Source organism: Aricia agestis, chromosome 5 (genome assembly GCF_905147365.1).
Source record: "Aricia agestis chromosome 5, ilAriAges1.1, whole genome shotgun sequence".
In the NCBI taxonomy this organism is placed as follows: domain Eukaryota; kingdom Metazoa; phylum Arthropoda; class Insecta; order Lepidoptera; family Lycaenidae; genus Aricia; species Aricia agestis.
The window spans coordinates 8,119,749-8,135,354 of record NC_056410.1 but is presented as its reverse complement, the minus strand read 5'-3'; the positions used below and the strand labels follow the sequence as shown (position 1 = coordinate 8,135,354).

The 15,606-nt window shown below is 35.7% G+C and overlaps 1 protein-coding gene across 3 annotated transcripts in view; it reads left to right on the top strand.

The window, feature by feature from the left end:
* The window catches only part of LOC121727229 (tolloid-like protein 1), an 85,277-nt gene that overhangs the window by 45,518 nt on the left and 24,153 nt on the right, over nucleotides 1–15,606 (top strand). For all 3 annotated transcript variants that reach the window (XM_042114940.1, XM_042114939.1, XM_042114941.1), the window contains exons 5-9: nucleotides 126–411; nucleotides 1,018–1,241; nucleotides 3,675–3,853; nucleotides 12,255–12,485; nucleotides 13,700–13,840. In XM_042114940.1, coding sequence (XP_041970874.1) covers nucleotides 126–411; nucleotides 1,018–1,241; nucleotides 3,675–3,853; nucleotides 12,255–12,485; nucleotides 13,700–13,840 — 1,061 coding nt within the window. The remainder of the gene's footprint in view (nucleotides 1–125; nucleotides 412–1,017; nucleotides 1,242–3,674; nucleotides 3,854–12,254; nucleotides 12,486–13,699; nucleotides 13,841–15,606) is intronic.

Below are 15,606 nucleotides of genomic sequence, written 5' to 3'. Positions count from 1 at the left end.
TTACCGCTCTGTGCCAATATTTACATGTTTATAATAAATTACCTAAGTTATGCTATTTGCATGCGAATATAAAATTTAACAAGATTTTTTACAGGCTTAAATAATGTTTTAATCTTTGTTTATAGGTTAAGAAATATTCAGTCTATTGAAAGAACAGGTCACAATAATTTTCTCGACGAAGATGATGCCCTGCTGCGGCCGAAGAAAAAATTTTTTCGTCACCAAAAGAAAATTGAGGATACTTACAAAAAGTATGAAATACCAGTACATGAGTTCGAGGAAAGGTTTGAACCGAAGCCTCCAGTGAAGAAAGAGATACCTACCGAATTCCAACAGTTTAAAGATTGGTCTGTACGTGACACTGATGATGATTTAATAGCTGACGAAAGTCAATTGCTTAACCATACAGAGGTAAGTCAAATATCATTATTAATGTGGCACAGTATAAAGAAATTTTCACATTATTATTTAGTACTCTTACCAAGTTACCTAAGACTATGCCTTGATTTTTAGGGTTCCGTACCCAAAGGGTAAAAACGGGACCCTATTACTAAGATTTCGTTGTCTGTGCGTCTGTCTGTCTCCAGGCTGTATCTCAAACACCGCTATAGATAGACTTCTGAAATTTTCACAGATTATGTATATCTGTTGCCGCTATAACAACAAACACCTACTGAAAATAATAAAAAAAATATACTTAAGGGGGGCTCCCATACAACAAACGTGATTTTTTCGGCCTCTTTTGCTCTATATCAATAGTGGTAACAGGTAGGCATTTGATTTTTTTACACTTCTTTTTTTTTTGAGTGTAATTTAATATTTAATAATAATTTTAAAATAAAATCAAATAAAATAATTTTAAAACACAATTTTTTGCCTATTTTTGCTCTATATCGGTAAGGAACCCTTCGTGCGCGAGTCCGACTCGCACATGGCCTATTTTTTCTGATACTCTAGTAAGTATAGAAATGATCTATAAATTCAATTTAAACTTCCCTCAATTTTAATTACCTCCAGATAAAACGTAGACACCGCACCGCCCGCGCTGCAACCAACCGCAAGGAGAGGATCTGGGAGAACGGAGTAATTCCTTACGAGATTGATGGCAATTTCAGCGGCGCCCACAAATCACTGTTCAAACAAGCCATGAGGCATTGGGAGAATTTCACTTGCGTCAAGTTCGTCGAGCGAGACGCCGATCTGCATAAAGACTACATTGTGTTCACCGAGAGGCCTTGCGGGTAAGAAATTCAATTCGGGAATTTTAATGTCCCTCGAATTTTCAATTCAATGGTCTTTAAGAGTACTTTAATTAATAACGTCTCAAAGATCTTTAAAATTCAAAAACCATTAAGGTTAACGTTTTAGCGGTCTTAATTATTGAAGAACTATAAAGCTGAAAATGGAAGAGGTCTTTAATTTTCACCTATATAGTTCTGAAAATTTTAGGATCGTTAACGAGAAATTTTAACAATCTTCATTATCTTCATTACCATCTTAATAGCAAACCATTAGCAAATAGCAAACCTTCATTACCATCTTAATAGCAAATCCACCTAACTCAAAATAAATGGGAGATTTTTTATCAAAAGAAAAGTAGGTAACTATATTTTTTGTACAATGTATATTATGTTAACATAATAGTTTAATACATTTGCATTATGATATAATATTTCGTAACTCAAATCATGAAAATTTGGAAATTGCAGCAAATTGCAATTTTAGCAATTGAGTCTGTCGTTATACCTAAAGCAAATTGTCAATGGAATTAACAAATTGTACCCTTGCATGTCAGAATTTAGTACCGAAATTACTGCAAGTTTGACCTGAATTATGGCAACTGAGTAAATGATTTAATATCATCTTAACCGCCAGTTATTCCGTAAAGGCCCATTCATGAATCACAACTACACGAAGAATTTAAACTATGGCACTAAATTTAACTGTCTTACAGTTATCGGAAAATTGCTCTAAATCTGAGACATCCATTATACTGAAGTGAACAATACCTATTATAAATGTGAAAGTGTTTACCTTTTAAACCGGAATAATATGAAAGTTTACTTTGAGCATTCGGCAAAATGTACGGTCACGTGTGATAAACTCAAGACGCAACAGTTTTGGGCAAAATAATATCTAGTAGATAGCACGAGTTGAAATGCATACTTACCTACATAGCAAGCACGTGTTCCGCGTGTTCGAGTGATATACGCTAATAGTAAATTCAGATCCACTCGACTATCAATAGATTTGAAAGCACATCTCAAACGCTTACGCTCAGATGAGCTTTAAAGTTGAATTCAAATACCTCTTTCATAGATTTCGCAGAGTTTGTGCAAAGCATTAAAATTATTTGACTGGTAACAGCGTAAATACACTTTATTACGGGAGCCCAATATTATACGTGAAAATAAATTGTCTTGCTACCTATTACAAGACGCATGGTTTGATGACGTCATTATGGAGCGGGCATGTTATTGCATTCCAGCGATGCGTCAAGTTAATGTGACCGTGTTGAATGTTAGTTTTTCTGTGGTCTGCCATGATAGTTGTGGAAGCTAAGAAACAGATAGTGTCTTTGTGTATTACATACTTGAACAATATAAAAATGACTCCTTTGGTCATCGATAGGCAAAAAGACATACCAAAATATCAAAAAATCCTTTACCTTTCACATCAGTTTTAGTATATTCGGATACTATGTATCTAGTACCTATAGCTCTGCGAAAATAGTTACTTCCAGCAGTTCCAGCTACATAACAAAAAGTCCCTTTCAATGATTTAATCGCTAAGTTCAGTGCAAAATCCGCGATTAACATAGTGAACGTCACTTCGCTATTCAATGCCTCTTTTACATCGGAAAGTTCTCGATAAGTCTGTAGATTTTGATCACAATTGACATGATTCAAGGCTTTGAAGAATAGACTTCTATTGTCTTTGTGCGACGCCGCCCTCGATAGAGCGACGGATGAAGTATAAATTATTTTCGATATATTTTCTTCATGGTTATGACTTACAATATTATGATTTATGTACACCAAATGTTAGTGGTGCAATTAAGGCTACGTCCGCCGAAATAAATAGTTAGAAATGAGGTGGCTAAGACAACGTAGAAGTTCCAGTATTATAAAAATAATTGTGTAACTACACGCAATACATTTCGATGTCCATTCCAAAACAAGTTGTGTGTTTTGTTATTGTATCTATTTGTAACTATCACATTACTGACTAGGTGTTCCCGCAGATATTACAATTTACAAATAACCTTTGTCCTCTTCTGGGACTCAAAGTTTATCAGCCAAGTTTCATAAAATTATTTTTATAGCAGACATACCATAAAGTTAATATACCTAGCGGAATAGAGCAACAATCTCGAGCTGTCAAATGAAATCCAAATTGGTTTACATCTGTGTGTAAAAATATGTGCACGTATACACTTACACAAGCATGATTAAACATGAATTCTATCAGATTAAATTGTCAACGTGCCGGTAAGTGCCGACTGGACGTCAAAAAAAGAGTTCTGCTATCATGTATCACACGTTTCTTTTTACCACGCAGTGTTACGGATAGTGACATCTCGCTTGCTCAGGCCTTTGTTTCTGTATTCCGCTAGGTATATTAAATTTATAAGACACTTTCGCCTAAATATGACTTTTCTTCATTCCACCTAGATGCTGTTCCTTCGTCGGCAAACGCGGTGGTGGTGCCCAGGCCATCTCCATCGGGAAGAACTGCGACAAGTTCGGTATAGTGGTGCACGAGCTGGGCCACGTGGTGGGGTTCTGGCACGAGCACACCCGACCGGATAGAGACAAACACGTGCAGATCATACGAGATAATATTATGTCAGGTAAGGGGTTAAGAGGATACACCAAGGGCGAGAGAAATTGAAAATATATTCCTGTCTCACCAATCTCAAGTCTCCCACCGCAGAGCGCGATAGAGACAACACGACAAAGGTTCTAATAAAAGAACAGAAAATCTTTGATTCGTTGTCCGCTGATTCCTTCTCCAAAACTTAACCGATTTAAGTACTAACTTAACACAGCTCAACTGTGTTCCTATGTTTTTTTTTTTTTGTATATTCTAGCCAGTTTTGATTTCTGGGTGTTTGAACACAGAGGAAAATCTGGGCATTTTTTTGGGTTGTTTAGGAAACAGGGGACAACGTTTGTATGGAAAAACGGCGGTGTGGACTCCTCTTAAAAATGACATATTATTATAGGCTGATGTTATATAAAATATTATATTGTGGTCCCATTTCCAAACGCTTAGGCGAATTATGTTTAGGGCACTTAGGGCCTGTTTCGCCACTTCCTGATAAGTGCCGGCTATCCACAAGCTATCTGGCAGATAGAGTTAGGAGTATCTGTCAGATAAGTTGTGGATGGTGGCCTGTTTCACCACTTCCTGATAAGTGCCTATCCGGCACTTATCAGGAAGTGGTGAAACAGGCCCTTAGACTTGCATTCGATAAAATCCAAAACGTACCAAAAAGTCGAAAATGATAAAGGTTAGATATCCGTCGCTTATATTGTTAAATTTATAATTTCGATGTTGAAAATAACGATAGCAATTTTACTAAAGGCTCAGTTTCAATTTTCAATAAAACATGAATTAATCACTTTTGTTATAACATTTCTACTTATTCTATTCTCGGAATCGGACAACATTGACAAGAGCATTTGTTGAATAAATACTTAAATTATTACAACTCGAGACTGATGGCGACAATTGTTTGTGCGACGGGATAGCGATGGACGTTGCCATGGTGACATAGTTCATTTAGTCACTTCAATAAAATAATATGGGCGAAATACTTTAAATGGCAAAACAACATTTGCCGGAACAGCTAGTTATAATATAAAGAAATAGGTAGATAATAATAATAATTTTAAAAATTCTTAATAATTGCCTCTGATGCACACCAAATCACTGTTTATGGTTTATCCGAATTATACCATGAAAAGCTTTCAAGCTTCGTAATAACACTAAAAATGTTATCCCATATAACCAAAAATGCCGCATTATGAGAAAATTGCGTTACATTTTAGGGAAAGTAAGGTTTGAACGATGGCGCGATGGTATCATTATTTTATACTTTATCGGCAAATACCTTTGCCTTTGTCATAGGCCAAAAGACTCCAAAGCAATTACTTAAATGTCAGCGTTTCAGAATAATTTTCTCGTAATTGCCACGATGGAGTCCGTTTTCTCAGAGTCACTTAAGATTACCTAACCTCAAAGTATAAGGGAAAGAGGAAATAAAATATTTTTCTAAGCATTTGTGGGTAAGCCGGGGTGAGTGCGTAGCTTGTTCCCTTCAACGTGGTTCTTGACCTCGATTCATGTGCGTCTTATAGGCCTTACACCGAACAACCTTTTCATTGCGAACTCTACTAGCCTCAGTTCTAAGCACTTAGGACTGGCCTTCAATGGCCCATGCCGACTTAAAAGATTAATTTCGTAATCTTGTACTTTATCTTGACCAACGAGGGAAAGTGAAATTCTTACAGTCTTTAATCTTTATATTATTATTGTATTAGCTGTCCCGGCAACCGTTGTTTTGCCATAGTATTTTGCCCATATTATTTTATTGAAGTGACTAAATAAGTATGTTGCTATGGCAACGTCCATCGCTATCCCGTCGCACAAACAATGGTCGCCGTTAGTCTCGAGGTGTAATAATTTAAGTATTTATTCAACAAATGTTCTTGTCAATGTTGTCCGATTCCGAGAATAGAATAGAAATGTTATTTCTATTCTATTCTCGGAAATTTACTATTATTTATTCAACAAATGCACTTATCAATATAAAAAGTAGATGTTGTCCGATTCTCCACCCTAGCCGATATGCTCGCTAAGATTCACGAAAATCGGTCGAGCCCATTCGATTCGGTCGAGTTCAACCACGCACACCGTGACACGAAAATCTTATACATTAGATTTTGTTCGTGTGTTATAGTGACAAAATTCCTCCTAAATGGGTGGACCAATTTTGATGAAATTTGCGTATGTCTAAGTGGGTTTTCAAAATGGTTAAATTTTACAATTTGGTCAACTAGACAATTACTTTGCGTAATTATTTTTATGGCCCATTTTGTAACAATAATATACTTACTAAAAAGTTTATTATCTTTACATACAAAGACTGCGTCGGTTCTGATAGTACGTACATTATTATGAAACTAAAATTTTAAACCAATCTTCCCATATTAAAGTCCACATTTGCGATACCAACAACGTCACCTTAATTAACTTCATATCACATATATTTTGATGTAATTAAAGTTCTATTTTGCCAAAATCCGCGCGTTTATTTTAGTAGCACGCTCGCATACTTATTTAAAAATTGAGGGAACGTAAATAGAGGTAACATTATCCGACTTAGTAGTAGGTATTTTGCTCCTTTCTTTCAGAATATAATAGAGGTAAATCAACGTCTTATCCCCTTCAACCGCCATCAGGGCTCAGACTTGGCAGAAATGAGATTATGAGAATGAATAAAAACTTATGGCGAACAGATTTCCGTTGTCACAATATCTCACTTTGTCTATTATATCATAGAAACCTTTTTTATTAGTAGCCATAGCAAAAAATAGCACTTATTTAAGTACTAGATAACGCCCGCACCTTCGTTGCGTTAAAATTCGTTTAAATGCGTGGGAACCGTACATTTTACCAGGTTGAAAGGACTCGAAGCACGGTATCTCCATACCAAATTCCATAAAAATCAGTTCAGCAGTTGCAGCATGAGCAGACAGGCAGACATAACGTAAACTTCTCACAAAATCTCGGCAACAGACCTAAACTATCAGCTGACGCGTGTGTCAATTCAGACCGCACTGGCAATGCGACGCGTAGATGCATTTCTAAATTTGTATGGATTTGACAAACTTCAAGTGCTTGCAGTAGCGGCGTTAGGGGGGGGGGGGGGGGACACTGGGCCACCGCCAAGGGCGCCGGATAAAAAGCATACAAAATTTGTGTGCCAATTTTTTCAACACTACCAGCACACTGGCGCCAAAGAATTCTCGCCCAGGGCGCTTGTAGTGCTAAAACCGGCACGTCATACAAGTCTGTCAAATACATACTAATTTAGTAATGTGTCTTAAGAGGATACACCAGGGGCTAGAGAAATGAAAAAAAAGTACGTGTAATATCTATAGCTGTCTCCCTTACCTCAAGCCTATACCGCAGAACGCGATAGAGACAACTGCAGAAAATCCAGAAAATCAACGATTCGTTGTCCCCTGATTCCTTCTCCAAAACAACCGATTTAAGTACTTTTCTCATTAAAGATTAAAAAAAGGCTTGAGCTGTGTTCCTATGTTTTGCCTTTTTTTTTGTATAATCTAGCCAAATCTGTTTTCTGGACGTTTGAACACAGCGGAAAATCTGGCCATTTTTTTGGGTTTTTGAACGTTCATATCTTATTTAATAATTAAATTATGAAAAAAAAGAAAACATAGGGACATTGTATTAGTGGCCGTAAATATTCAGGAAAAAAATTATAACTCTACTAGCATTATCCAGGGAGGAAACAGGGGACAACGTTTGTATGGAAAAAAGGGCGGTGTGGGCTCCTCTTAATTGACCCTTAAACGTCTGTCCCCATCCATATATCATCGGTATGACCCAGTGACTCGCATTGAGCATGTCACGCCGCTCCATCAGAAGCAGTCAAAGTTGCTGAAAGTACGGAACTGCCTATCCGCTATTCTTTCAAAGACTTCTATAAATAGAATTCTTTGTATTCTTTATCCTCGATTATTCTTGGCAGGCTTGCGGAAATGTTTTATATATAGGATTTATATCATATTATTCTACGTTTTATTTACTTATGACTGTCTTAATGAGGATACAACATAATATTGCCTAAGCGATTTGTATTTTTGGAAATTGTGTAGTATGTAGTTACATTGTACCTTAGAAGAAATTTATTCATAGACAGTTGACGGACCTACGTCATTTGATCGGCTTATGTCAATTCCATGTTATACATTGTGATCTGTCGGATGGGTTTGACTTAACACGACCAAATTACTTAGGTCCGCCAGACGCCATCAGCCTAGGTATCTTTGATAGGCTTCTTTGATAGTTTTGGCTAAAGATTTGAGATACAAATGATGAAGTTAAAACTAATGCTCGATCAGTCCCAAAACATAATATATTATACACAATACAAACGCAACTGCAAAGGTTGTAAAACAAATAATAATAATAATTAATTAATAGCATGATATTAAACACGAAAGTATTTTTACTCTGCGATAAAAATGTATGTGTACATAATTATTTCGTAATGACTAATGAATAATGATAAACTCAATAAACTAATTAAGATCGTTGCTTGTATCTAAGTTGCCCTATCTTAGCCTTCAGTAACTGTTGTTTATAACAACTGTGAATAATAATGTTGAGGTCTTCTGTAGAGGACTTGAGGGTTTCTCCAGAATTAAATCGTTTAATAAAAATGTGAAACCCATTCGTATTTGTTATTTTAAATTACAACAATAAAAAGTTCGGCCACAAAATATCAGTTTCCGAAAAAGTGAGCTAAATAAAACTCGGTAATTTGCCGCTTAACTTTTTTGCGTACTTTGTCAATCAACTTCCTGACAAAATTTCATATTGCTAAACTTTGTTCGGATTGTTCCAAACTAAATGGCGCAAAGCTTTATAGCAATGCAAGGGCACAGTTTTATAATTAAATAGTTGAACTTGTTAGTATAACAAGCTTCTAATATTATTTTGAAATTTATTTTTAGTCACACATCTACTTAAATATTTGAAGGACCCAAAAATTTTCTGGGAAGAAGAATTCTAGGAATATAGATTAACAAGCGTGTCCTTTATCCATTCATTAATTGGCAAAAGCAGTTGCTTTTGTCTTATATACTTGATAGTAATCAAAAATGTTTGTTCTAGGGCTCCCTGACTATAAGTTATATAGTCAGGGAGCCCTAGAACAAATTTTTTTGATTACTATCAAGTATCAACAAAACTTGGCTGACTACGGTATCCTAAAAGGGAACCCTAACCAGCTGTTTTTTGTATATTGGTAAATTATTTAGTAATATTATAGTATATAATTTAAGAATTACATTGTCCTACAAATACAACAATCCATATCTTAGGACCATCAAATCAAAGTATGAAATGCTTTCTATTTCGGTTAGCTACCACTTTCAAAGTTTTTCGCAAATAATTTTTTTTTGTCTTATCAAAATGAAGCTACTTACAAAAAATTAGCTTGATAGTAATAAAAAAAAAATGTTCAAGGGCTCCCTGACTAATATTTTTATCAGCATTCAATTCGTTGACGTAATATTTTACACAAATAGGTACGTCCAGTAATTATGCAAGTTTTCAAAGTTTCCTTACCTTTGACGGCTTTGACACACTTAGCCGTATCCGGTATCACCAGGCTGCAGGTAACACGGTAATCCACTTGTCAACTCCGATCCATTCAAACCGGATTAATGGAAATTAATTTCAAAGTTTATACGTCAGAGAATCCTGTCTGTAAGACGTTTTCGGGAAAGAATTTCGAAATTAAATTCGTTGGTTTATAAAAAGAGTGGAATAACGCTGCGTCTTTAGACGTGCTAAACAACTTATTTATTAATAATATTTGCTTTTTATTTTTAATATTTTCTATAAGTTAAATATTCGTTTTAGGGTTCTGTAATCAACAAGGTCTCGTTTACTACGGAACCCTAAAACGGATACCCTGATTTTTTTTTATATTGATAGGCTAATAGTTTAAGAGTAACATTGTCCTACAAATATAACAATCCATATTTTAGGACCATCAAATCGAGATATTAAATCCTTTCTATCTCTGTTAGCAACCGCTTTCGAGATTTTTGTCGAGAAATTGTGCGAACCACAATTTATCGTCAAAATCTCGAAATCTCTTATCAAAATGAACTCACGAAAAATTTGCTTGATAATAATCTTGAAAACGCGAACGTATTGAAATGGGCTAGCGAATAAATGTTATACGTAACGTTAAACGAATAAACGGAATACGTGAAGAGTCAAATAGTTTACGTAAACTTTCAAAAGGCAGCAAAGTTAATTTAGCGAGATCTTCAAAAATATGATATCCACTTAATATAAATTTTTCGAGATCGAAAAATCTTTTTCACATATACCTATCTTCTTGATACGATCTTATGAAACCTAACAGGGAATTTGAAACCTGGATGATGAATGGGTGATGTAATACAATAATTAATATAGCCCACGCAGATGAGTACAGCTATAGTCAATGTGATATCATCAGAATTTCCATCTTTATGAGAAATATTGTATCTACTAGCTACTAGCTACTAGTATATAAACAGGTCTGCTTAAATTGCATCTTCATTTGATAGTTAATATTTTTTATGTATTTGCACTTGTCAAATATGCTCATAATTATGTTTTATATGCCATTTTTTGTATTAATATAACGAAATTATCAGTAAATTTTTTTCTTGCATTAATAACAGGACAAAAAGTAATTGGGATGTTTACGAAATACTTCTGAATGCAAAAATCATATTTAGTGATGAAATTAATTCATAAACTATTGGCTCAATAGTCAATACTTGTGCATCCTAATGAAGCATGAATCAATTTATCTATCAGATTGCTGTCGATTAAAATTGATATTAATATAATATTTCTATGTATACTATCAGAGAAGTTGATTTTGATTCATAGGCCGCAGGATATGGCGGACCTACGTACGACAACGATCAAATTCCTCCTATTTTGAGCGTTTTGATCGTTTTTAACAATAAATGAAACGCGCATTATGTCAAACCATGGGGAGAGCCAACCTCGGCACGAATGGGCCGGCTTGACCGGAGAAATACCACGTTCTCACAGAAAACTGGCGTGAAACAGCGCTTGCGCTGTGTTTCGCCGAGTGAGTGAGTTTACCGGAGGCCCAATTCCCTTCCCTATCCTCCCCTATTCCCTTCCCTTCCCATCCCTACCCTTCCCTATTACCCTATTCCCTCTTAAAAGGCCGGCAACACACCTGCAGCTTTTCTGATGCTGCGAGTGTCCATGGGCGACGGAAGTTGCTTTCCATCAGGTGACCCGTTTGCTCGTTTGCGCCCTTCTTTCATAAAAAAACCCCATCCGACAGATCCGACCAAATGACGCAGATCCGTCAACTGCCTATGAAAAAATTTCTTCGATGATACCTATAGGGATAATCTCTTCAAGTATAAACATAATTATCCCATCAATCCCCAAGCGGTAGCCAGCTGCCGCATAACAATTGAAAATCAATTGTGTCTGCAATACCCACGATGGAGGTGTTATTATGTCTCTGAGTGTAGCCGTAAATGTTTACTTTCTGTATAAAAGGTTTTAATAAATACGAGTAGATAAAAAGTTCTTATATTAAATATAGTAAACCTATAGTTTCAATAAAATTTATGAACGATAGCCGCAGGGGAGTCTAGTTTACCAGCTACAGCGAAGGAAACTTTTGAGTATTCTTACATAGTTTGTTTCAAAACTGATTACAATATGAATATGGGGTAACAAATGTGAGCTAGACTTTTCAAGAATATCATAACAAGTTAGATAAAGCCTAGCTTCTGAACTTAAAGTCTAACAATCGTCTTAGTTATAAAATACAATAGGCAATTTGAGAAATGTTCAAGAAAGAAGTTTCTGCAACTGTACAGTGTATAGATATGCCAAATACCTAGTTTGCAACTTTTCGATCAAACTATCATTAAGTATAGCATAATATGGCTTGTCAGTTGTGCACTACATTTATCGCCAACAGCACGGGTATCTATGAATTTACAAGAAATTCCCTTGCTAGCTTCATATTGCTAACTACGGGAGGAATTTGATAGCAATTCATAGAAACCAGGAGTAGCGCTAACACACGTCATTTACTAAAGCTTCATAATATCCCCACTAACTTGTATCTGAATTCGTCCTTGTTTTCATCAGCGAAAGAATTTTAGTGTCCTAACTGTGTTAACTTTAAAACCTTAGGCTTCAGTCTCAAAATCAGTGGGCAGCGGAGCGGGAGTGGGGGCGGCGCTTCATAATGGATTATGTATATATGGACAGGCACCGATATCTGCAGCGTACGGCATACTAGACGGCTTATCCATATAAATCTATACATTGAAACGCGCTGCCGCTCCCGCCCCGCTGCCCGCTGATTTCGAAACTGAAGCCTTGGTAGTTTTACCTGTGGTAACCATAAAAACTTATTTCAGGGCAAGAATATAACTTCAACAAGCTGACAGATGAGGAGGTTAACTCTTTGGGGCAAACCTACGACTATGACTCTATAATGCACTACGCCAGGAATACCTTTAGTAAGGGGACCTACTTGGACACCATTCTCCCTCTAGAAGTTCACGGGAAGAAGAGACCGGAGATCGGACAGAGAGTGAGGTTGAGTGCTAGCGATATCGCTCAAACGAATCTACTGTATAAGTGTGCGAGTAAGTGGTTTTGATATTATAGACTTGTTACATTTTTTACTAGTCTTGGTGTAGCTACGCAATATTACTCTTACTGAATGATTGTCATAAATATTTGTGATGTATTACGCAGCACTATCACTAAAAGCACTATTTACGTAATAGCGTAAGCGTAGCGAAGAATAAAAACATGACTTGCTCTTGATCTTGCATTACTAAGAAAAGACTAATATTAGAGAATTCGTCTGAATTTTCATTCTGATTGCAACGACCTGCTCAGCAGCGTTGCAAAAATCTGTAAAAAATAATGCATTACTCATTACTTTTTTCAATGGAAATTTAATTAATATCCATTACTCATTAAATGATTAATGTGTAATGTGTGGTCCTCCATTACACATTAAAAAAAAGTAATGAGTAATGTGAATATTCACATTACTTATTACATAAAAAAATGTAATGGAGTATTTTACATTTGCCATTTTACAAAATAATGAGCTATTATCAGACCTTCATTGTCCATTAAATGCAAATAATGGGTAATGCAAATCCATGTCCATTACATTAATTTATAATATATAATTAGTAATGTAATGGACATGTCCATTACATGTCCATTACATTACTATTAAAAGTAATGTAAGTGTAGTGGAAGACGTCTCATTATGTTAATAAAAAAATATTGGGATGGTATAGTTAAGGAGTTTGTTTTTTTTTTTTTTTTGATGAGTACCTATACAAACTATTACCGAGTAATAGGGGTGACAACTATTTTCATATAATTTTTTTTTATTTTGGATTCGACATCCAAGGGGGGGGGGGGGGGAGCAAGTTTCACGAGAGTGATGTTGGTGAAGTCTTGAAAGTTTGCTTGCCCGAAGGTACTTGTGCGGTAGCCGGGGGGATCCCTCGCTGTTCTCCATTTGTAATGTTCATTTTTAAAATGCACATTAAATTAAAAAATGAGTAATGTAAAGATGATACTTTTCTCATTCAAAAAAATGTAATGAGAATTTATTAAAAAAAAATATATTAAAAAAAAGTAATGAGTATTGGGAACTGACACCATTACTCATTACTAAAAGTAATGAGTAAAGGACACTGACTCCATTACTCATTACTTTTAGTAATGAGTAATGAAACGTCAATGCATTTACTAAAGTATTGCATTATTTGCAACTCTGCTGCTCAGCGAGTCTTGCTGTCATTTGTGTAACCTTTTTGTTTTCGTACAGAGTGCGGCAAGACGTTCCTTGGTAACTCCGGCTGGTTCAGCTCGCCAGGCTGGGGCGCGGAGCAGCAGCCCACCACACCGGACAAGTGCGAGTGGCGCATCGTCGCCACTCACGGGGAGAGAGTCATGCTTAACATCACTGGTAAGTAACCCTGTGAACTTAATAATTAATGTACCATTAGAGAAATCGGTTTAAAGGCAGATGGTTGACGTACGTAATTTGGTCGTGTATCTATTGACAGGGCTTGCCATAACCCAACCATAATTATAATGTAGTCCACTTTCTGTCTACTATTCAATTTTCCTGATAGCACTATAATATTAACAGAATCGCTGACAGAAATTGAAGATGTATAAACCCGTAAGATAATCAATGCTAAAATATAGCTAAAATACAATTAAAATAGATCGCTTCAAATTTTAACATTAGATCGGTACTTATAAGATATTCAATATGAAATGAAAAGAGCAGTGTAAGCAGAGTGGAGTGTTTGCTCGGGGTACGAGAGCCCCAAAATGGAAAGGACACTTGATCCCAAATCAAGATCCCAATCAATGGACCTTAATTTCGCTGATACGCATAAAATTTTGTGTGACGATCGTAAAGTATCAAGACTGTTTAATGGAGGTATCATAAAACGTTCATTAGAAGCTAGAAAATCTTATGAAAATGTGTGGCATTCGGTGTTTTATACCGTAATAAAATGTTTTATGAATTTTAGATAAATATGTTATGAAAGGTCAATAGTCTTGAGTCTCACATATTGTAGAATCTTAAGCGCGACCAGACGTATAAATTCATTTTATTATTGAAGTGAAAACTTTTAATGCGTCGTTGTACACTTCGTTGGGATGGGTTAAAATGTTAAACTTGCGTCGGGACACGTGACCTGATCGAAAATTCGTAGAATGGAGAAATAGTTTACCGCCGGCGAGAGAGAAGCCCGAGAGAAAGAGTCTCATTTCTGCACGGCGAATATATTGTATGCCCGCTTTGTTTTCTACCGGAAATCCTGGAGTGCTATGCGTTGTTTCTCATATACACATGGGCGTACCCAGGATTTCAGCTAGGGGGGGCAGCATACCTGTTTCGAGAAGTTGGTCGGTCTAGTATATTGAAATGTGACTGAAAATATATTTTGTTTCCAACACCTCATTTTGCGCAGAGTAGGTAACACGTTTGTAATTCCCACTTGCCAGAAAAATAATTGTTGTTTATTTTATCTTCTAGGGTACTAGCTGCCCCCTTGTCCCTACCTGGGTACGCCCATGCATAATTCGACGGTCCCTACGTATAAAGCGACATGTCAAAAGTAGTGGTTTTCAGGAGAGCGTTTTTAAGATTCAAACTGTTACTGTAGATTACCATTAAACATAAACAAAATTATTTTTATTGATCTGTAAAGCTTAATGTAGGCCGTTTGTCATTATATAACACAATTTTAAATATTTACAGTATTTTTGCCAAAATTGGAAGGTGACCGTTTTTACGGTAACAATTCAAGACTGCCCATAACGGTTAAGTCGTACATGTCCGTTTTTACTTTGGAAGAATTAAAATATTATATTAGGTTCTAAATTCATTAAGCACTATATAAAATGGTTCGTATTGTCATAATTTATAGGTTTAGCATGTATAAGTAATACAAATTCTGCCTCTTCAGTAAGAAAAACTAAAAAACACAGACATATCTTTTTATACGCTGCTAATTTAAAAAGTTTTTTCTATGTTATAATGAACGAATAAAAGGACATGTCATCAATAACTATAGGTCCATAATGAAAAATTCTAATAAAATGTGATTATTTGATAAGTTAAACTGTTTAATTTTCCAAAGTCTACAAATTTTAGTATAAATATATAAACTAATTCTGTTTTCACTAAACAAAAGCATCATAATGCTTTTA